Source organism: Rana temporaria, chromosome 12 (assembly GCF_905171775.1).
Source record: "Rana temporaria chromosome 12, aRanTem1.1, whole genome shotgun sequence".
Lineage (NCBI taxonomy): Eukaryota > Metazoa > Chordata > Amphibia > Anura > Ranidae > Rana > Rana temporaria.
This window is the reverse complement of record NC_053500.1, coordinates 12,477,275-12,500,690: the sequence shown is the minus strand read 5'-3', so window position 1 is coordinate 12,500,690 and position 23,416 is coordinate 12,477,275. Positions and strand designations below refer to the sequence as shown.

The 23,416-nt window shown below is 47.2% G+C and overlaps 2 protein-coding genes across 3 annotated transcripts in view; both read left to right on the top strand.

Moving 5' to 3' along the window:
* The window catches only part of HCK (HCK proto-oncogene, Src family tyrosine kinase), a 58,708-nt gene extending 51,897 nt beyond the window's left edge, over positions 1–6,811 (top strand). For both annotated transcript variants that reach the window (XM_040331482.1, XM_040331483.1), the window contains exons 11-12: positions 2,051–2,182; positions 3,751–6,811. In XM_040331482.1, the coding sequence (XP_040187416.1) occupies positions 2,051–2,182; positions 3,751–3,953 (335 nt within the window). In that variant the 3' untranslated portion in view covers positions 3,954–6,811. The remainder of the gene's footprint in view (positions 1–2,050; positions 2,183–3,750) is intronic.
* Positions 6,812–15,311: 8,500 nt separating this feature from the next.
* The window catches only part of TM9SF4 (transmembrane 9 superfamily member 4), a 45,422-nt gene continuing 37,317 nt past the window's right edge, over positions 15,312–23,416 (top strand). The window contains exon 1 of the mRNA XM_040331609.1: positions 15,312–15,389. Coding sequence (XP_040187543.1) covers positions 15,375–15,389 — 15 coding nt within the window. The 5' untranslated portion in view covers positions 15,312–15,374. The remainder of the gene's footprint in view (positions 15,390–23,416) is intronic.

Sequence of the window (23,416 nt, the reverse complement as noted above, 5' to 3'; positions counted from 1 at the left end):
GGACACGGAGGAGAAGGAAACACCGAGGGGGGCACGGAGGAGAAGGAAACACAGAGGGGGACACGGAGGGAGAAGGAAACACCGAGGGGGACACCGAGGGAGAAGGAAACACCGAGGGGGACACCGAGGGAGAAGGAAACACCGAGGGGGACGCGGAGGGAGAAGGAAACACCGAGGGGGACACGGAGGGAGAAGGAAACACAGAGGGGGACACGGAGGGAGAAGGAAACACCGAGGGGGACACGGAGGGAGAAGGAAACACAGAGGGGGACACGAAGGGAGAAGGAAACACCGAGGGGGACACGGAGGAGAAGGAAACACCGAGGGGGACACGGAGGGAGAAGGAAACACAGAGGGGGACTCGGAGGGAGAAGGAAACACAGAGGGGGAAATGGAGGAGAAGGAAACACCGAGGGGGACACGGAGGAGAAGGAAACACCGAGGGGGACACAGAGGGAGAAGGAAACACCAAGGGGGACACGGAGGAGAAGGAAACGCCGAGGGGGACACGGAGGAGAAGGAAACGCAGAGGGGGACACGGAGGGAGAAGGAAACACCGAGGGGGACAGGGAGGGAGAAGGAAACACAGAGGGGGACACGGAGGGAGAAGGAAACACAGAGGGGGACACGGAGGGAGAAGGAAACACAGAGGGGGACACGAAGGGAGAAGGAAACACCGAGGGGGACACGGAGGAGAAGGAAACACCGAGGGGGACACGGAGGGAGAAGGAAACACCGAGGGGGACTCGGAGGGAGAAGGAAACACAGAGGGGGAAATGGAGGAGAAGGAAACACCGAGGGGGACACGGAGGAGAAGGAAACACCGAGGGGGACACGGAGGAGAAGGAAACACAGAGGGGGACACGGAGGAGAAGGAAACGCAGAGGGGGACACGGAGGAGAAGGAAACACCGAGGGGGACACGGAGGAGAAGGAAACACCGAGGGGGACACGGAGGAGAAGGAAACACAGAGGGGGACACGGAGGAGAAGGAAACGCAGAGGGGGACACGGAGGAGAAGGAAACGCCGAGGGGGACACGGAGGGAGAAGGAAACACCGAGGGGGACAGGGAGGGAGAAGGAGGCACCGAGGGGGACACAGAGGGAGAAGGAAGCACCAAGGGGGACACGGAGGGAGAAGGAAACACAGAGGGGGACACGGAGGGAGAAGGAAACACCGAGGGGGGACACAGAGGGCGAGAGACTGCAGCAAAACGGAGGGGGGCTGGAGGAGGACACGGGACAGTCAGCGTGATCCTGTGTGGGGGAGTTACAAGCACCGATCACCGCTGATTTTAAAGCAGCTGAAAGCCGCAGGGGGGGGGTGAAGAGAGAAGCGGAGAAATTACTATTAAATCTATACAGCGGTGATCGGTGCTTGTAACTTCCCCACGCACTGATCACCGCTGACTGTACAAGTATCGGGTGAAGCATCGGGAGCATTTGCCCGAGTATAAGTACTCGGGCAAATGCTTGGTATTGGTCCCAACCCTACTTGTAAGTCATACTTATAGTTTTGCATTTAGCAAAGCTAATGCTTCCTGCTGATTGGAGAGGTTTGACTTAGCAGGGGGCATGCCAGACTTCTTCAAAGAGAACACTGCTTTCACACAACTGGCAAGGATCTCACTCTACATCATGTTGGTGTTGACAGGCTTTTTTTACTAGGATGTGGTTGCTTTGTGTTAAAAATTCTGTATATACTGTAACCCTACAGAACAGACAGTGCACAGTCCACATAGGCTTTGCTGCTTAACTGCAGACAGGAAACAGGAACTATATTATACACAGAGAAAAGACAGAGTTTACCATAGAGCAGCTATACAAACATATAAACACTGCCATCTACTGGCTGGTGTAGTTGTTGCACAAAATACATGAACACTTTCCAAAGAAAACAAACTATGACTTTACACAACTTTTCAGACACGTATATGTCGGATGATCAACGTAACTGCCAGCCAGCTAGCATTTTCAGAAGGAGATCATCAATGGTTCTCTGGATGTCTCTCAATCTAGTCATGTGACGTATTGTTTTTGTTTTTAAACAGGAGCCAAGTTCCCAATAAAATGGACTTCACCCGAGGCTGCCAACTACGGCTCCTTCACCATAAAATCCGACGTGTGGTCCTTTGGCATCCTTATGACTGAGATAATTACCTATGGAAGGACACCGTATCCAGGTGAGGGCGCTGTATTCCCTACAAAGGGTCAGCTAGCATTGTAGACGGGATTCATATGAACCTTCTAAATAGAACTTCTGATAGGAACAGTAGCAAGGACAGTGCAGATGTTTGACCTGCCTCTGATGAGCCAGTCATTGCTGAGGACAATCTTATATTTATTAAAGGCCTCTGACCCTGATGGCCTCCGTCTGGGTCAGAGGGCCTTTAATAAATATAAGATGGCCTACTGTCCCCCACCCCCCCCCCCCTACCCAAGCTAAAAAGCACTGGAAGATGCCACCTATGTAAACTGCATTACAGAGAAGGATGACAAAACCCCATCTTCAAATACACTATATTGCCAAAAGTATTGGGACGCCTGCCTTTACACGCACATGAACTTTAATGGTGTCTTATACCTAGATTCAGGTACGGCGCATCTTTGCGGCGTAGCGTATTGTATTTACGCTACGCCGCCGTAAGTCAGAGAGGCAAGTACTGTATTCACAAAGCACTTGCCTCCTAACTTTCGGCGGCGTAGCGTAAATGGGGCCGGCGTAAGCACGCCTAATTCAAATGAGGATGAGGGGGCGTGTTTTATGGAAATTAATGGTGACCCGACGTGATTGACATTTTTTTACGAACGGCGCATGCGCCGTCCGTGTACATATTATTGGTAAAATAGTATATATATATATATATATATATATATATATATATATACAGTCAGTGTGGCTGCTCTGTGCTTGGAGTGCGCTCACTTAGTGCCCCCAGCAGTGTGACCCAGGTGTCACTGACCGCTTGTGGTCACTATGTACTATCTGGAGCCAGTAGGATGGGCTCTTCATCAAAGTGATCACATGAATCGATCCCAGAGGGAATTAAATCTCAACTGTTTGGAAAACCCAACGGAAGAAATCTAAACAGCTACAGTGGGTTCTGGTCTTTACATAATACAGTACTATATGGAATATTAACACTTATGAGGAGTTGACAGAACTACAGCAGTGCGCCCAATGGAGGGAATGGAATATTAACACTTATGAGGAGGGAATGTAGGGTGGCACACCTCCACCATAGACAGTATGCTATGGCTGGTGGCCACAGGTTAATCACAACCTTTGTTTTATAAATAAATATTTGTGTGCTCGACAAAGGATTCCCAAAGCACCATGATATAGCTAAAGAAAGCACTGCAGATAGAATTTGTTTGATAAAACCTTGTACTATGCCTTCTGATAAGTGAGCTGTTTTGATGACTCGTTGAGTGACCAGGCTTGTGTTTATCAGGACTGCCAAGACAGGAAGTGAGGGGGAAGCTCTATGAGGGACACAGCACTAATAGAGTAGAGTAAGGCTAGAGCCTCTAAGGCTTCGTACACACGACCAGACAAGGCCTAACTGATATGTACTGCTATCTGAGATTACCCGTCACTTTTTGCGCGGCGGCGTTGTCATTGGGACGCAATGTGAGGGGAACTCTCCCCACCGAAGTCCTATCCATTCCGTATCCAAAAACGTAAAACAAATGTTTCGGCTGGAGTTACACTTTAATGAAGGTAACTGACACTCTGCTTTCTTTCCAGGTATGTCCAATCTGGAGGTGATCACAGCTCTGGAGCGTGGCTACCGCATGCCATGCCCAGCAAACTGCCCGCGGGAGCTGTACAACATCATGCTGGAATGTTGGCAGCAGGCCCCCGAACAGAGACCGACCTTCGAATACCTGCAAGGTATCTTAGAAGATTACTTTACAGCCACCGAACACCAATACCAGCAGCAGCCCTGAGGGGGCGCCGACCCCGCACCGGGCAATGCCAACTGGGCTTACAGGCCAACCTTATCTTCACCAAGTTATTAGCATTTCATCTGCACCAATTCATAGCATAAAAGAGAAAACTGCTTTGTGCCATTTTATAAATTGTCAAATTTTATTCCTGAATTATTAATATTTTACAGCTGTGAAGGTTAGGGCAGAATCTTACGGAAAGGACATTGACGCACTGTGCCTCCGGAAGGTTCTGTTCCTAGATCATTTTATGCACAATCGTATTAGTAGAGGTAAGAGAGACTGGAATAGCACTGTGGGTAGCACTGTGCACATTGGAAGCTATGAACCAGCACTGTGCATGCTGAAATCTCTGCACCAACACTGTATACACTGAGATGAGCTCGGGCATCCTCCACGTTCATTATATTCTGCCCCGCAGCTCATCGGTGTACCAAAAAGTGGGAGTTCGGAGGACGCCTGAGCTCATCTCTTCCCTGCACCAGCACCGTGCACCCTGAAAACCTCGGCCCAGTACTGTGCCCACTCTGCACCAGCACTGTGCCCACTGAAAACTCTGCACCAGCACTGTGCCCACTGAAAACTCTGCACCAGCACTGTGCCCACTGAAAAATCTGCACCAGCACTGTGCCCACTGAAAACTATGCACCAGCACTGTGCACACTGAAAACCTTGGCCCAGTACTGTGCCCACTGAAAACTCTGCACCAGCACTGTGCCTTCTGAAAACTCTGCACCAGCACTGTGCACACTGAAAACCTTGGCCCAGTACTGTGCCCACTGAAAACTCTGCACCAGCACTGTGCACACTGAAACCTGCACCAGCACTGTGCACACTGAAACCTGCACCAGCACTGTGCACACTGAAAACTCTGCACCAGCACTGTGCACACTGAAACCTGCACCAGCACTCTGCACACTGAAAACTCTGCACCAGCACTGTGCACACTGAAAACTCTGCACCAACGCTGTATACACTGAGATGAGCTCGGGCATCCTCCAAGTTCATTATATTCTGGGCCGTAGCTCATTGAGGTATATAAAAGTGGGAGTTCGGAGGACGCCTGAGCTCATCTCTTCCCTGCACCAGCACTGTGCACCCTGAAAACCTTGGCCCAGTACTGTGCACACTGGAAGTTCTGGACCAGCACTGTATACACTGAAAACTGCACCAGCACTGTGCCCACTGAAAACTCTGCACCAGCACTGTGCCCACTGAAAACTCTGCACCAGCACTGTGCACACTGAAAACCTTGGCCCAGTACTGTGCCCACTGAAAACTGCACCAGCACTGTGCACACTGAAAACTCTGCACCAGCACTCTGCACACTGAAAACTCTGCACCAACGCTGTATACACTGAGATGAGCTCGGGCATCCTCCAAATTCATTATATTCTGGCCCGTAGCTCATTGAGGTATATAAAAAGTGGGAGTTCGGAGGACGCATGAGCTCATCTCTTCCCTGCACCAGCACTGTGCACCCTGAAAACCTTGGCCCAGTACTGTGCACACTGGAAGTTCTGGACCAGCACTGTATACACTGAAAACTCTGCACCAGCACTGTGCCCACTGAAAACTCTGCACCAGCACTGTGCCCACTGAAAACTCTGCACCAGCACGGTGCACCCTAAAAAAACCTTGGCCCAGTACTGTGCCCACTGGAAGTTCTGCACCAGCACTAGCTGTGCTGAAAACTCTGCACCGGCACCGTACCCACTGAAAACTCTGCACCAGCACTGTGTCCCCTAATAAACTCTGCACCAGGACTGTGCACCCTGAAAACCTTGGCCCAGTACTGTACAAACTAGAAGTTCTGAACCAGCACTGTGTACACTGAAAACCCACTGAAAACTCTGCTCCTTAAAAACTCTGCACCAGCACTGTGCCCACTGAAGACTCTGCACCAGCACTGTGCCCACTGAAAACTCTGCCCCAGCACTGTGCCCACTGAAAACTCTGCACCAGCACTGTGCCCACTGAAAACTCTGCACCAGCACTGTGCCCACTGAAAACTCTGCACCAGCACTGTGCCCACTGAAAACTCTGCACCAGCACTGTGCCCACTGAAAACTCTGCACCAGCACTGTGCACACTGAAAATTCTGCACAGCAATGTGCACACTGAAAACTCTGCACCAGCACTGTGCACACTGAAAACTCTGCACCAACACTGTATACACTGAGATGAGCTTGGGCATCCTCCAAATTCATTATATTCTGGCCTGTAGCTATATAAAAGTGGGAGTTCGGAGGACGCCTCAGATCATCTCTTCCCTGCACCAGCACTGTGCACCCTGAAAACCTTGGCCCAGTACTGTGCACACTGGAAGTTCTGAACCAGCACTGTGTACACTGAAAACCCACTGAAAACTCTGCTCCTTAAAAACTCTGCACCAGCACTGTGCCCACTGAAAACTCTGCACCAGCACTGTGCCCACTGAAAACTCTGCACCAGCACTGTGCACACTGCACAGAACCCGTTAGGGACTTTCCTCCTGTTTGTAATCCGGAAATGTTCGTAAGTTGGCCGCGTATGCACAGAGCGACAATTACGGAAATTTCCGATGTTCCCTTGAATGCTGTTCTGAGCATGCGCAGAGCAGCAGACGGTCCACGCAGAACGGCAGAGGGTCCCCGCAGCGCCCGGTTCGTAAGTAGGAGTGGTTCGTAAGTCAGGCGTCGGGGACCCCCTGTACATTGAAAACTCTGCACCATCATTGCGTAAACTCTGGATTAGTACTATTCAGACTGAAAACTCTGCACCAGTAGTACTATGCACACTGAAAATTGTTATACAGCACTGTGTGACCTGCACTCTGTATGGTGGCAACTGAACCAAATAAAAAAATATTAAAACTGTGTGCATGTTTTATGGTACAGCCAGTGAAGGAAGGTCACTGGTAAATGTGGACAGTAGAGCCGGCCAATCACAGGGTTAGGGTTGGACATTTTCTGTATCAGTTCAGTGAGTGATAACTGCATGGAAAGGACTCTGCATTGTTAATAATATGTATGCGTTATTAATGAGTGAGCCGATTGTTGAAACTCATTGTAAAGTCTGGAATTTGCAAAAACTTTAACCCGTACCTTATTAAAGCCAGTGGGAAACGGGGTAAATCTGGAAACTTTGCTGGCCATTCTTAAGGCTAATGCCGCGTACACACGACCGTTTTTCGGGTTCTAAAAAATGATGGGCTAGATTCAGGTAGGGCGGCGCATTTTTGTACGGCGGCGTAGCGTATCGTATTTATGCTACGTCGCCGTAAATCAAAGAGGCAAGTGCTGTATTCAAAAAGCACTTGCCTCCTAAGTTACGGCGGCGTAGCGTAAATGGGGCCGGCGTAAGCGCGCCTAATTCAAATGAGTATGAGGGGGACGTGTTTTATGTAAATGGATGGTGACCCGACGTGATTGACAATTTTTACTGTGTACATATCCCAGTGTGCATTGCTCCAAAGTACGCCAAAAGGACGTATTGGTTTTGACGTGAACGTAAATTACGTCCAGCCCTATTCGCGAACAACTTATGCAAACGACGTAAAAAATTCAAAATTCGAAGCGGGAACGACGTCCATACTTAACATTGCGTACGCCTCATAGAAGCAGGAGCAACGTTACGCCGCAAAATCCTTACGCAAACGGCGTAAAAAAAAATCCGCCGGACGCACGTACGATTGTGAATCGGCGTATCTAGGTCATTTGCATATTCTACGCCGAAAACGACGGAAGCGCCACCTAGCGGCCAGCGTAAATATGCACCCTAAGATATGACGGTGTAAGAGACTTACGCCAGTCGGATCTTAGGCTAATTTCGGCGTATCTTGCTTTCTGAATACAGAAAGAAGATACCCTGGCGCAGCTTTGAATTTACGCGGCGTATCAATAGATACATCGGGGTAAATCAATGCTGGATCTAGCCCTATGTTTTTTTTTATGTCATTAAAAACGATTGTGTTTGGGCTCCAGAGCATTTTTCACGATCTAAAAAATGGGCATTAAAAATTTCGAACGTGCTCTATTTTTTCACAACATTTTTAACGTTGTCGTTTTTAAGATTGTAAAAAATGGTCGTGTGTGCACTTTAATGACATGAAAAAAACGCGCATCCTCAATAGCAAGTTATGAGACGGGAGCGCTCGTTCTGGTAAAACTAGCGTTCGTAATGGAGTAAGCACATTCATCACGCTGTAACAGACAGAAAAGCGCGAATCGTCTTTTACTAACACGAAATCAGCAAAAGCAGCCCCAAGCGTGGCGTCATCCGCATGGAACTTCCCCTTTATAGTGCGGTCGTACGTGTTGTACGGCACCGCGCTTTGCTAGAGCATTTTTTTTTTCACGATCGTGTGTAGGCAAGGCCGTTTTAATGATCGGGTTGAAAAAAAAAAAATTTCTCTTTCGTTCATGGACGGACACAGCACCTTTTGACCTTAGGGTTATATCCGCTTCCTTCCAGGAACTCTCCTGGAAGGAAGCGGATATAATCCTAAGGTCAAAGGCTGCTGTGTCCGCCCATGAACTCAGAGAAATGGATTTTACGGTGAGTACAAAAATCCTATTTTCTCTTTCGTTCATGGACGGACACAGCAGCCTTTGACCTTAGGGTTATATCCGCTTCCTTCCAGGAGAGTTCCTGGAAGGAAGCGGATATAACCCTAAGGTCAAAGGCTGCTGTGTCTGTCCAGGAACTCAGAGAAATGTATTTTACGGTGAGTACAAAAATCCTATTTTTTAGACCCTTAAAAAACGTCATTTTTTAGAACCCGAAAAACGGTCGTGTGTACGCGGCATAATAGCCAAGGATTGTCAAAAAAGGGAATAGGGAGCTGCACACTGCCATGGATGACATAGACAAAAGCCAATTTTATTTAAACACCATTTATCAGGCAAAAGGTCCTCCTTTTTAACCACTTAGTGACCACCCTGCTACAGGGCATCAGCTGTGCACAGGATCATATATATATATATATATATATATATATATATATATATACGTGATCCTGCACTTCCAGGTAGGAGGCTCACTCCTGCTGTGATTACACACAGCAGGAGACCAACGGCAGGTGCCGCGGACTCAATGTCCGCCGCCACCCACCATTGACCGTGCAGAGAGGCAGAGCGCCAATCTGCCTAAATATGTATTTGTGTGCTCATAAGCTTATGAGAAAACAAACACATACTGTATTTGTTATTAAATTACAATCATGCATATACATTGTATGGTAATTTAGATTAATTGTGTAATAAAATATATTGATTTTATATGGTTGTGTACTCTTATCTGGCCAATATAGTCCAATTTTTTTTCACTTTTTTAATTGTAGAGTATGTTATCAGCTTGATTTGGCTGCAATTTTATGAAATACAAATTTGAGTGTATTATTTTAGAGACAACTGCCAGAAATATTGTATAGACCAGTGCTTCTCAACCTCAGTCCTCAAGTTCCCCCAACAGGCCATGTTTTGGGACCACCTATGGTTCTGAGTAGGGCTGTCCCGATACCGATACCAGTATCGGTATCGGGACCGATACCGAGTATTTGCGGGAGTACTTGTACTCCCGCAAATCCCCCCGATACCTAAATAGAATACTTGGCCACCCCCCCCCTCCGCCGCCGCAACGAATGCCGCAGCCGACCCCGTCGCACACCACAACAACGCCGCCGCCGCATGTTTAAACAGCGTGCGGGGAATATCACAGCTTTCATTTGAATAGCTGTAGTGTTCCCGCTGCGCTGCGTATAGACACTCCCCCTTGCTCGGGATTGGACGGATCTGTCCAATCCCGAGCAAGGGGGAGTGTCTATACGCGGAGCAGCGGGAGCACTACAGCTATTCAAATGAAAGCTGTGATGTTCCCCGCACGCTGTTTAACCATGCGGTGGCGGCATCTAGGTATGGGGGGACATGGCTGGATATAGGGGGGACATGGCTGCATATAGGGGGGACATGGCTGCATATGTGGGGGAGATTGCTGCATATGTGGGGGGACATTGCTTCATTTGTGGGGGGACATGGCTTCATTTGTGGGGGGACATGGCTGCATTTGTGGGGGGACATGGCTGCATTTGTGGGGGGACATGGCTGCATATGTGGGGGACATGACTGCATATGTGGGGGACATTGCTGCATATGTGGGGGGACATTGCTGCATTTGTGGGGGGACATGGCTGCATATGTGGGGGACATGGCTGCATTTGTGGGGGGACATGGCTGCATTTGTGGGGGGACATGGCTGCATATGTGGGGGACATTGCTGCATATGTGGGGGGACATTGCTGCATTTGTGGGGGGACATGGCTGCATTTGTGGGGGGACATGGCTGCATTTGGGGACACATTTAAAAATAAGTATCGGTATTCGGTATCGGCGAGTACTTGAAAAAAAGTATCGGTACTTGTACTCGGTCCTAAAAAAGTGGTATCGGGACAACCCTAGTTCTGAGGCCAGGAATGGGCCAAAGGGGGAGGAGGGAGGGGTGGGAGGGGGTATTGGAAAGGCGGGTGGGAAGGGAGGAAGGATGAGGGAGGGAAAGGGAATCTTTCCTCATTGATTCCTCAAGGAGGTAAAGAAAATTTCTATGGTAGGCAGATTAAAGGTAACAGCAAAAAAAAGAAAAATAAGATGAGATGACAGCAATAAAGTTCATGTCCTATAATGTCAGAGGTCTAAATACCCCCCTTAAGAGACATAAGATATTAAAAGAGATCAGACAGTACAGAGCAGATGTAGTCTTCCTACAAGAGACCCACCTGACTTTGGAATCAAACGTTAGATTTTACTCCCCTAAGTTTCATATTTGGTACTATGGAGATACAATTTCAAAGCGAGCAAAGGGGAGTTGCAATAGGTTTTTCTAAGGAAATGCGGTTCACTTTGGATGCTAGGATTGACGGATACGGAAGGAAGATTTATCTTCCTAAAAGGAAAACTAGGGGACATGGAGTGCACTTTGGCAAATGTCCATGCACCCAACGTGAACCCCATTAAATATGTTAACAGAATAATAGGAAAATTGAAGGACTTTAGGCCAGGACATGTGATTTTGATGGGAGATTTGAACTTCTGCATGAACCCAGAAATTGATAGCACATCCCGGGCACAGGGGACTAATACCATCCAGTTGAAAAAGATAAAACAAAAAATGTACAGTTTACCAGATGGTCGATATCTGGAGGATAATGCACCCAAAAATACAGGATTATATGTTTTACTCCCCCGTGCACGGGACGTATTCTAGGATTGACTATATTTTGGTGGACCATAGACTATTGGAGAGGGTGATAGAGACACGTATTGAAATTGTATCACACTCGGACCATGCCCCTATAAGTATGAAAATAGAGACATAAAAAACAACCTTATTCCTGGTGACTCAATGAAGAACTACTCCGAGATGAGGCAGGATTAGAAAGGGTGAAAATGGAATTAGACCAATATTTTCTGATAAATGACACCGAAGGGGTATCGGGAGCCACCCTATGGGAGGCACACAAGGCCTGCATTAGGGGGATTCTGATCTCGGAGAGAGCTAGGAGGAAAAAAGAGAGATGTAATAAATTAAATACTCTGATTGGGGAAATATTCAAAGCTGAACAAGAGCATAAAAAACAGAGACAACAACAAGAGCTATAATACAAAATAGTACTAAAAAGAGAAGAGCTTAAAGAACTCATGGAACAAGAGATCAAAAAAACTTTAAATAGTATCGCCAGAGAAAGGTATATATGAGGAAACAAATCGAGCAAGCATTTAGCAAAAATGGTACAAAAGAAGAAAACCGGGAATTATATAGAGGAAAAAAAAAAAAAAAAGGGGATATGGTGTATGCTACAAAGGACATAGCAGAAGCTTTTAAAAACTACTACAAGGAGCAAAAGGGCTGGCAGACAGGAGAGAAAAAGGCAAAAAAAGTACCAAAAATCGAGGAGATTGAAAAATCTATATTAGATGAACCAATTACGGAGGAAGAAATCAGCAGAGCTCTAAGGAACTCGGCACCAGGAAAAAGTCACAATATTTTACTTTAAAAAATGTAGGGAGATTTTGATCCCTAGACTGAGTCAATATATGAACGGGCTGGGATCGGAATACAAAATGAGTAGGGAAGCTGCAGTAGCTACTATAATGGTAATCCCGAAAGAAGGGAAAGATGGGTCACTCTGCTCCGGATATAGGCCTATATCATTGCTTAACGCAGACATAAAATTGTTCGCGAAAGTCCTGGCAGAAAGATTGAAAAGGGTGATGACCATCCTGGTCCATCCAGACCAGGTCGGATTTACCCCAGGAAGGAAGGAGAGGGATAATGGGGTAAGAGCCCTACTCCTTCTCCAGAAAATAAAAGAGAATGTGTCCCCAGGTCTACTCCTGTCAATAGATGCAGAAAAAGCATTTGACAGGGTAGACTGGAGACTCATGACTAAAACATTGGAAACAATGGGAATTGGATCAAGGAGGATCTAGTGGATAAAAACACTATACCATCACCCCTCTGCCGGGATTAAAATGAATGGTACGTTATCTAAAGCTTTTGAGATGAAGAACGGAACGAGACAGGGCTGCCCCCTATCTCCCCTTTTGTTTGTGCTGTCCCTTGAGCCTCTTCTTGCTATGGTCCGCAACAATCCGGATATCAAGGGCATTAAGGTAGAAGAAGAAGAACATAAACTGTCAGCTTTTGCAGACGACATATTTTTCTATATTACCAACCCCAGGACTACATTACCAAATTTGCTTAAAACCCTGAAACAGTACGGTGAGATAACAAACTTCAAAATCAATGTAACGAAGATGGAGATTTTGAATGTCAACATCAGTAAAGGAGAAGAGCAGCTCCTGAGAGTTCAATTTCCCATGGCAGAAGGAGCTTAAGTATCTGGGCATAAAATTGGCTAACTCAATAAAAAAAAAAAATATATAAAATAAACTACATCCCTCTCCTAGACTAAATCAAAAGGGAAATAAAAAATAATAATAAATAGACTGATATCATGGATAGGACGAATTAACATTCTGAAGATGCCATATTCTCAGCAGAGTTACGACGCTGTATCTCAGGAAACTCCGTCGTATCTCTGTTTTTTGACCCGCGTATCTATGCGAGTGATTCCTAGAATCATTTTCGCATAGATACGCTGAAGATCCGACAGGTGTAAGTCACTTACACTGTCGGATCTGAAATGTAATTCGCCGCCGGCCGCTAGGTGGCGTTTACGTTCAGGTCTCATTTGTTTATGCAAATGAGCCTGATACGCCGATTCCCGAACGAAATCGCGTCGCGTAACCGTCGCTTACGTCGTTTGCGTAAGCGTAAGGTTACCCCTGCTATATGAGGGGTGACCTTACGCCAGTCCGACGTATGCCATGTTAAGTATGGCGTCGGGTCCGCGTCGTCTTTTCCCGTCGGTTACGTCGTTTTCGTAAGTCGTTCTTGAATACGACTTTACGTCAATGACACGTCGGCGTCATTGACGTTTTCCGTCGAGAACTGGAGCATGCGCACTGGGCTATTTTTAGCCCGGCGCATGCGCAGTTCGTTCGGCACGGGGGCGGGCTTAATTTAAATATAAGCCGCCCCCTTTGAATTACGCAGGGATACGCCGGGCCTTTTACACTACGCCGCCGCAAACTACGGAGCAAGTGCTTGAGGAATACGGCACTTGCTCCAGTAAGTTGCGGCGGCGTAGTGTAAATAGCTTACGCGATGCCGCCGCAGATTCTTGGAGAATCTGGCCCGGTATTTCTACCAAAGATACTGTATACATTTCAAATGTTACCAGTGGAAATGCCCCAATCTTACTTCAGAGTGTTAAATACCCTGTTAATTAATTATGTATGGAAGAACAAAAAACATAGGGGCAGATTCACAGAGAATTAGATAGGCGCAGCGTATCAGAGATACGCTACGCCGCCGTACCTTTCCTGGCGGAATTTCGAATCCTCAACGATTTTGCGCCGAAAGTTACGGCGGTGTAGTGTATTTCTGGCGGCGGAATTCAAATCGGCGATTAGGGGGCATGATTCATTTAAATGAAGCGCGTCCCCGCACCGATTGAACTGCGCATGCTCCGTATCTAAATTTCCCGCAAAATGACGTCGCAACGATGTCATTTTTTTAACTTAGACGTGAGTTCCGTCCATCCCAATTCACGGACGACTTACGCAAAACAAAGCAAATAATTAAATTTCGACGCGGGAACGACGGCCATACTTAACATGGCAAGTCTAACTATACGCCGCAAAATACCAGCTTTAACTATACGCCGGAAAAAGCCGACTAGAGACGACGTAAGAGAATGCGACGGCCGCGCGTACGTTCGTGGATCGTCGTAAATCGCTAATTTGCATACCCGAAGCGGAAAACGACGTGAACGCCACCCAGCGGACGCCGAAGTATTGCATCTTAGATCCGAAGACGTACGCCTGTCGGATCTAACCCAGAAGCCGTCGTATCTTAGTTTGAGGATTCAAAACAAAGATACGACGCCGGTAATTTGAAAGTACGCCGGAGTATCAGTAGATACGCCGGACGTACTCTCTCTCTGGATCTGGCCCACGCTGAGGTATGAGGCGCTGACATGTATGATATAGGACACTGAGGTATGAGGCACTAATCTATTGTCACATTGAGGTATGAGGCACTAATCTATGGTCACATTGAGGTATGAGGCACTAATCTATGGTCACATTGAGGTATGAGGCACTAATCTATGGTCACATTGAGGTATGAGGCACTAATCTATGGTCACACTGAGGTATGAGGCACTAATCTATGGTCACATTGAGGTATGAGGCACTAATCTATGGTCACACTGAGGTATGAGGCACTAATCTATGGTCACATTGAGGTATGAGGCACTAATCTATGGTCACACTGAGGTATGAGGCACTAATCTATGGTCACATTGAGGTATGAGGCACTAATCTATTGTCACATTGAGGTATGAGGCACTAATCTATGGTCACACTGAGGTATGAGGCCCTGACATTTATTATACAGGACACTGATCTCTGGACACACTGGGGTATGAGGCACTGACATGTATGATATAGGACACTGAGGTATGAGGCACTGACATGTATGATATAGGACACTGAGGTATGAGGCACTGACATGTATGATATAGGACACTGAGGTATGAGGCACTGACATGTATGATATAGGACACTGAGGTATGAGGCACTGACATGTATGATATAGGACACTGAGGTATGAGGCACTGACATGTATGATAAAGGACACTGATCTCTGGACACACTGAGGTATGAGGCACAGACAGGCTCAGTGATGACAATCGGTGCCTCACGCCTCAGTCCTGTCAGAGAAGTGGACACTCCGCCGGTTGCCATGACAATAAACCCGGCTGGGCCCAGGAACGAGTCACTTCCGCTGACGTCACCAGGGACACGTGGATCCAAGATGGCGGCCGCTGGGGTGAGTGTCCGGCTAAGGGAGCTCCGGGGGCCCCGGGGAGGAGATGGGGGACCCCGGGCGAGGTGGGCAGAGACGGGGGCCGGGTGAGGGCAGTGGGGTGAGAGGGAGGAGGGGGCCACCGGGCGGAACCGGAAGTCGGTGTCAGGAGGGGGGCTGACATCCCGGAAGTGCAGAACCATAACAGCCCTTTCTGTGTGAAGAGGATGGGACCCCCCAGAGAGTAATGGGGGGCCCCTAATACCGAGTGTGTGGTGTAGAGGGGGTAAATGATGCCCCATTACTGCTTAGGCTCAAGGTGGGGCCCTACAGAGGACTGGGGGCCCCTGACCATATTATAATATTAACAGTGGAGCTCCTCCCTTTCCACCCAGTGTATTGGGACCCCAGCTATATACACACAGGCTGCAGTGGATCTAGTGTATGGGGCCCCTGGCCCCCAGCTGTATATACACACACACAGGGGCCTGAAACTAAATGCAATGTACAGTTGCCCCGACACCATTAATACCCCTGACCCCCAGCCCCTTATACATTGCGAAAGACAGCAGGCGACCCCCCCCCCCAGCCTGATACACAAACGCCCCCCGATTGTAATGTTCTGTCACTTCTGATTGCCCAGAAATGTATTTAATATTTTTATATTCAGATTTTTACTTTACAATAATTTGCAATAAAGTATAATGCAATAATATGCTGTAATGAGACGGGATATATAGCGTGGGATCTCCTATGGACGGGATATATAGCGTGGGATCTCCTATGGACGGGATATATAGTGTGTGATCTCCTATGGACGGGATATATAGCGTGTGATCTCCTATGGACGGGATATATAGTGTGTGATCTCCTATGGACGGGATATAGTGTGAGATCTCCTATGGACGGGATATATAGCGTGGGATCTCCTATGGACGGGATATATAGCGTGGGATCTCCTATGGACGGGATATATAGTGTGTGATCTCCTATGGACGGGATATATAGCGTGTGATCTCCTATGGACGGGATATATATAGTGTGTGATCTCCTATGGACGGGATATATAGCGTGTGATCTCCTATGGACGGGATATATAGCGTGTGATCTCCTATGGACGGGATATAGTGTGTGATCTCCTATGGACGGGATATATAGTGTGTGATCTCCTATGGACGGGATATATAGTGTGTGATCTCCTATGGACGGGATATATAGTGTGTGATCTCCTATGGACGGGATATATAGTGTGGGATCTCCTATGGACGGGATATATAGTGTGGGATCTCCTATGGACGGGATATATAGTGTGGGATCTCCTATGGACGGGATATATAGTGTGGGATCTCCTATGGACGGGATATATAGCGTGGGATCTCCTATGGATGGGATATATAGTGTGTGATCTCCTATGGACGGGATATATAGTGTGGGATCTCCTATGGACGGGATATATAGCGTGTGATCTCCTATGGACGGGATATATAGCGTGGGATCTCCTATGGACGGGATATATAGCGTGGGATCTCCTATGGACGGGATATATAGCGTGTGATCTCCTATGGACGGGATATATAGCGTGTGATCTCCTATGGACGGGATATATAGTGTGTGATCTCCTATGGACGGGATATATAGCGTGTGATCTCCTATGGACGGGGATATATAGTGTGTGATCTCCTATGGACGGGATATATAGTGTGTGATCTCCTATGGACGGGATATATAGTGTGGGATCTCCTATGGACGGGATATATAGTGTGGGATCTCCTATGGACGGGATATATAGTGTGGGATCTCCTATGGACGGGATATATAGTGTGGGATCTCCTATGGACGGGATATATAGCGTGGGATCTCCTATGGATGGGATATATAGTGTGTGATCTCCTATGGATGGGATATATAGCGTGGGATCTCCTATGGAAGGGATATATAGTGTGTGATCTCCTATGGACGGGATATATAGTGTGTGATCTCCTATGGACGGGATATATAGTGTGTGATCTCCTATGGACGGGATATATAGCGTGTGTGATCTCCTATGGACGGGATATATAGCGTGTGTGATCTCCTATGGACGGGATATATAGCGTGTGTGATCTCCTATGGACGGGACGTATAGTGTGTGATCTCCTATGGACGGGATATATAGCGTGTGATCTCCTATGGACGGGATATATAGCGTGTGATCTCCTATGGACGGGATATATAGTGTGTGATCTCCTATGGACGGGACGTATAGTGTGTGATCTCCTATGGACGGGATATATAGCGTGTGTGATCTCCTATGGACGGGATATATAGTGTGTGATCTCCTATGGAAGGGATATATAGTGTGTGATCTCCTATGGACGGGATATATAGCGTGTGATCTCCTATGGACGGGATATATAGCGTGGGATCTCCTATGGACGGGATATATAGCGTGTGATCTCCTATGGACGGGATATATAGTGTGTGATCTCCTATGGACGGGATATATAGTGTGTGATCTCCTATGGACGGGATATATAGTGTGGGATCTCCTATGGACGGGATATATAGTGTGTGATCTCCTATGGACGGGATATATAGTGTGGGATCTCCTATGGACGGGATATATAGCGTGTGATCTCCTATGGACGGGATATATAGTGTGTGATCTCCTATGGACGGGATATATAGTGTGGGATCTCCTATGGACGGGATATATATAGTGTGGGATCTCCTATGGAAGGGATATATAGTGTGTGATCTCCTATGGACGGGATATATAGTGTGTGATCTCCTATGGACGGGATATATAGCGTGTGATCTCCTATGGACGGGATATATAGTGTGGGATCTCCTATGGACGGGATATATAGTGTGTGATCTCCTATGGACGGGATATATATAGTGTGGGATCTCCTATGGAAGGGATATATAGTGTGTGATCTCCTATGGACGGGATATATAGTGTGTGATCTCCTATGGACGGGATATATAGTGTGTGATCTCCTATGGACGGGATATATAGCGTGGGATCTCCTATGGGCGGGATATATAGCGTGGGATCTCCTACGGACGGGGTATATATAGTGTGGGATCTCCTATGGATGGGATATATAGCGTGGGATCTCCTATGGACGGGATATATAGCGTGTGATCTCCTATGGACGGGATATATAGTGTGTGATCTCCTATGGACGGGATATAGTGTGAGATCTCCTATGGACGGGATATATAGCGTGGGATCTCCTATGGACGGGATATATAGCGTGGGATCTCCTATGGACGGGATATATAGCGTGTGATCTCCTATGGACGGGATATATAGCGTGTGATCTCCTATGGACGGGATATATAGCGTGTGATCTCCTATGGACGGGATATATAGTGTGTGATCTCCTATGGACGGGATATATAGCGTGTGATCTCCTATGGACGGGATATATAGTGTGTGATCTCCTATGGACGGGATATATAGTGTGTGATCTCCTATGGACGGGATATATAGTGTGGGATCTCCTATGGACGGGATATATAGTGTGGGATCTCCTATGGACGGGATATATAGTGTGGGATCTCCTATGGACGGGATATATAGTGTGGGATCTCCTATGGACGGGATATATAGCGTGGGATCTCCTATGGATGGGATATATAGTGTGGGATCTCCTATGGACGGGATATATAGCGTGGGATCTCCTATGGAAGGGATATATAGTGTGTGATCTCCTATGGACGGGATATATAGTGTGTGATCTCCTATGGACGGGATATATAGTGTGTGATCTCCTATGGACGGGATATATAGCGTGTGTGATCTCCTATGGACGGGATATATAGCGTGTGTGATCTCCTATGGACGGGATATATAGCGTGTGTGATCTCCTATGGACGGGACGTATAGTGTGTGATCTCCTATGGACGGGATATATAGTGTGTGATCTCCTATGGACGGGATATATAGCGTGTGATCTCCTATGGACGGGATATATAGTGTGTGATCTCCTATGGACGGGATATATAGCGTGTGATCTCCTATGGACGGGATATATAGTGTGTGATCTCCTATGGAAGGGATATATAGTGTGTGATCTCCTATGGACGGGATATATAGCGTGTGATCTCCTATGGACGGGATATATAGCGTGGGATCTCCTATGGACGGGATATATAGCGTGTGATCTCCTATGGACGGGATATATAGTGTGTGATCTCCTATGGACGGGATATATAGTGTGTGATCTCCTATGGACGGGATATATAGCGTGGGATCTCCTATGGACGGGATATATAGTGTGTGATCTCCTATGGACGGGATATATAGTGTGGGATCTCCTATGGACGGGATATATAGCGTGTGATCTCCTATGGACGGGATATATAGTGTGTGATCTCCTATGGACGGGATATATAGTGTGGGATCTCCTATGGACGGGATATATATAGTGTGGGATCTCCTATGGAAGGGATATATAGTGTGTGATCTCCTATGGACGGGATATATAGTGTGTGATCTCCTATGGACGGGATATATAGCGTGTGATCTCCTATGGACGGGATATATAGTGTGGGATCTCCTATGGACGGGATATATAGCGTGTGATCTCCTATGGACGGGATATATAGCGTGGGATCTCCTATGGACGGGATATATAGCGTGTGATCTCCTATGGACGGGATATATAGTGTGTGATCTCCTATGGACGGGATATATAGTGTGTGATCTCCTATGGACGGGATATATAGTGTGTGATCTCCTATGGACGGGATATATAGTGTGTGATCTCCTATGGACGGGATATATAGTGTGGGATCTCCTATGGACGGGATATATAGCGTGTGATCTCCTATGGACGGGATATATAGTGTGTGATCTCCTATGGACGGGATATATAGTGTGGGATCTCCTATGGACGGGATATATATAGTGTGGGATCTCCTATGGAAGGGATATATAGTGTGTGATCTCCTATGGACGGGATATATAGTGTGTGATCTCCTATGGACGGGATATATAGCGTGTGATCTCCTATGGACGGGATATATAGTGTGGGATCTCCTATGGACGGGATATATAGTGTGTGATCTCCTATGGACGGGATATATATAGTGTGGGATCTCCTATGGAAGGGATATATAGTGTGTGATCTCCTATGGACGGGATATATAGTGTGTGATCTCCTATGGACGGGATATATAGCGTGTGATCTCCTATGGACGGGATATATAGTGTGGGATCTCCTATGGACGGGATATATAGTGTGGGATCTCCTATGGACGGGATATATAGTGTGTGATCTTCTATGGACGGGATATATAGCGTGGGATCTCCTATGGACGGGATATATAGTGTGTGATCTCCTATGGACGGGGTATATAGCGTGTGATCTCCTATGGAAGGGATATATAGTGTGTGATCTCCTATGGACGGGGTATATAGCGTGGGATCTCCTATGGACGGGATATATATAGTGTGTGATCTCCTATGGACGGGATATATAGCGTGTGATCTCCTATGGACGGGATATATAGCGTGTGATCTCCTATGGACGGGATATATAGTGTGGGATCTCCTATGGACGGGATATATAGTGTGTGATCTCCTATGGACGGGATATATAGCGTGTGATCTCCTATGGACGGGATATATAGTGTGTGATCTCCTATGGACGGGATATATATAGTGTGTGATCTCCTATGGACGGGATATATAGCGTGTGATCTCCTATGGACGGGATATATAGCGTGTGATCTCCTATGGATGGGATATATATAGTGTGTGATCTCCTATGGACGGGATATATAGCGTGGGATCTCCTATGGACGGGATATATAGCGTGTGATCTCCTATGGGCGGGATATATAGTGTGGGATCTCCTATGGGCGGGATATATAGTGTGTGATCTCCTATGGACGGGATATATAGTGTGTGATCTCCTATGGACGGGATATATAGCGTGTGATCTCCTATGGACGGCATATATAGTGTGTGATCTCCTATGGACGGGATATATAGTGTGTGATCTCCTATGGACGGGATATATAGCGTGTGATCTCCTATGGAAGGGATATATAGCGTGTGATCTCCTATGGACGGGATATATAGTGTGTGATCTCCTATGGACGGGATATATAGCGTGGGATCTCCTATGGACGGGATATATATAGTGTGTGATCTCCTATGGACGGGATATATAGCGTGTGATCTCCTATGGACGGGATATATAGCGTGTGATCTCCTATGGATGGGATATATAGTGTGTGATCTCCTATGGACGGGATATATATAGCGTGTGATCTCCTATGGACGGGATATATAGCGTGGGATCTCCTATGGACGGGATATATAGTGTGTGATCTCCTATGGACGGGATATATAGTGTGTGATCTCCTATGGACGGGATATATAGTGTGTGATCTCCTATGGACGGGATATATAGTGTGTGATCTCCTATGGACGGGATATATATAGTGTGTGATCTCCTATGGACGGGATATATAGTGTGTGATCTCCTATGGACGGGATATATAGTGTGTGATCTCCTATGGTTGGGATATATAGCGTGTGATCTCCTATGGTTGGGATATATAGCGTGGGATCTCCTATGGACGGGATATATAGCGTGGGATCTCCTATGGACGGGATAAATAGTGTGTGATCTCCTATGGACGGGATATATAGTGTGTGATCTCCTATGGACGGGATATATATAGCGTGTGATCTCCTATGGACGGGATATATAGTGTGGGATCTCCTATGGACGGGATATATAGTGTGTGATCTCCTATGGACGGGGTATATAGCGTGTGATCTCCTATGGACGGGGTATATAGTGTGTGATCTCCTATGGACGGGATATATAGCGTGTGATCTCCTATGGACGGGATATATAGTGTGTGATCTCCTATGGACGGGATATATAGCGTGGGATCTCCTATGGACGGGATATATAGCGTGGGATCTCCTATGGAAGGGATATATAGTGTGTGATCTCCTATGGACGGGATATATAGTGTGGGATCTCCTATGGACGGGATATATAGTGTGTGATCTCCTATGGACGAGATATATAGTGTGTGATCTCCTATGGACGGGATATATAGTGTGTGATCTCCTATGGACGGGATATATAGCGTGGGATCTCCTATGGACGGGATATATAGCGTGGGATCTCCTATGGAAGGGATATATAGTGTGTGATCTCCTATGGACGGGATATATAGTGTGGGATCTCCTATGGACGGGATATATAGTGTGTGATCTCCTATGGACGGGATATATAGTGTGTGATCTCCTATGGACGGGATATATAGCGTGTGATCTCCTATGGACGGGATATATAGCGTGGGATCTCCTATGGACGGGATATATAGCGTGGGATCTCCTATGGAAGGGATATATAGTGTGTGATCTCCTATGGACGGGATATATAGTGTGGGATCTCCTATGGACGGGATATATAGTGTGGGATCTCCTATGGACGGGATATATAGTGTGGGATCTCCTATGGACGGGATATATAGTGTGGGATCTCCTATGGACGGGATATATAGTGTGGGATCTCCTATGGACGGGATATATAGTGTGTGATCTCCTATGGACGGGATATATAGCGTGTGATCTCCTATGGACGGGATATATAGCGTGTGATCTCCTATGGACGGGATATATAGCGTGGGATCTCCTATGGACGGGATATATATAGTGTGTGATCTCCTATGGATGGGATATATAGCGTGCCCCCCCCAGTCCAGGTGCCCCCCCAGTCCAGCTGGTCGGTGACCCCTGGTCCAGCTCAATGTAATTAACTGCCACCTCATCAGCTCCCACCAGCGGAGCGCTCCTGGCTCTGTTCCTTCGCCTGGCCAAAGGCAGCTCCAGTCGTCCCCTGACGTGCTGCGCGCGTGCCCTGCTTCTGCCTCCGGACTACAAACCCCAGAACGTGACCATTAACAGCCAATTGGTGGCCGCTGCTGCCGACTTCCTCCACTGGGGGAAAAAGGAAAGTCGGCAGTCAGCGGCCCAGATGGCAGGCGGGGGATTTCCACCCAGCACGCCCCTGCCTCAGATCCCTATT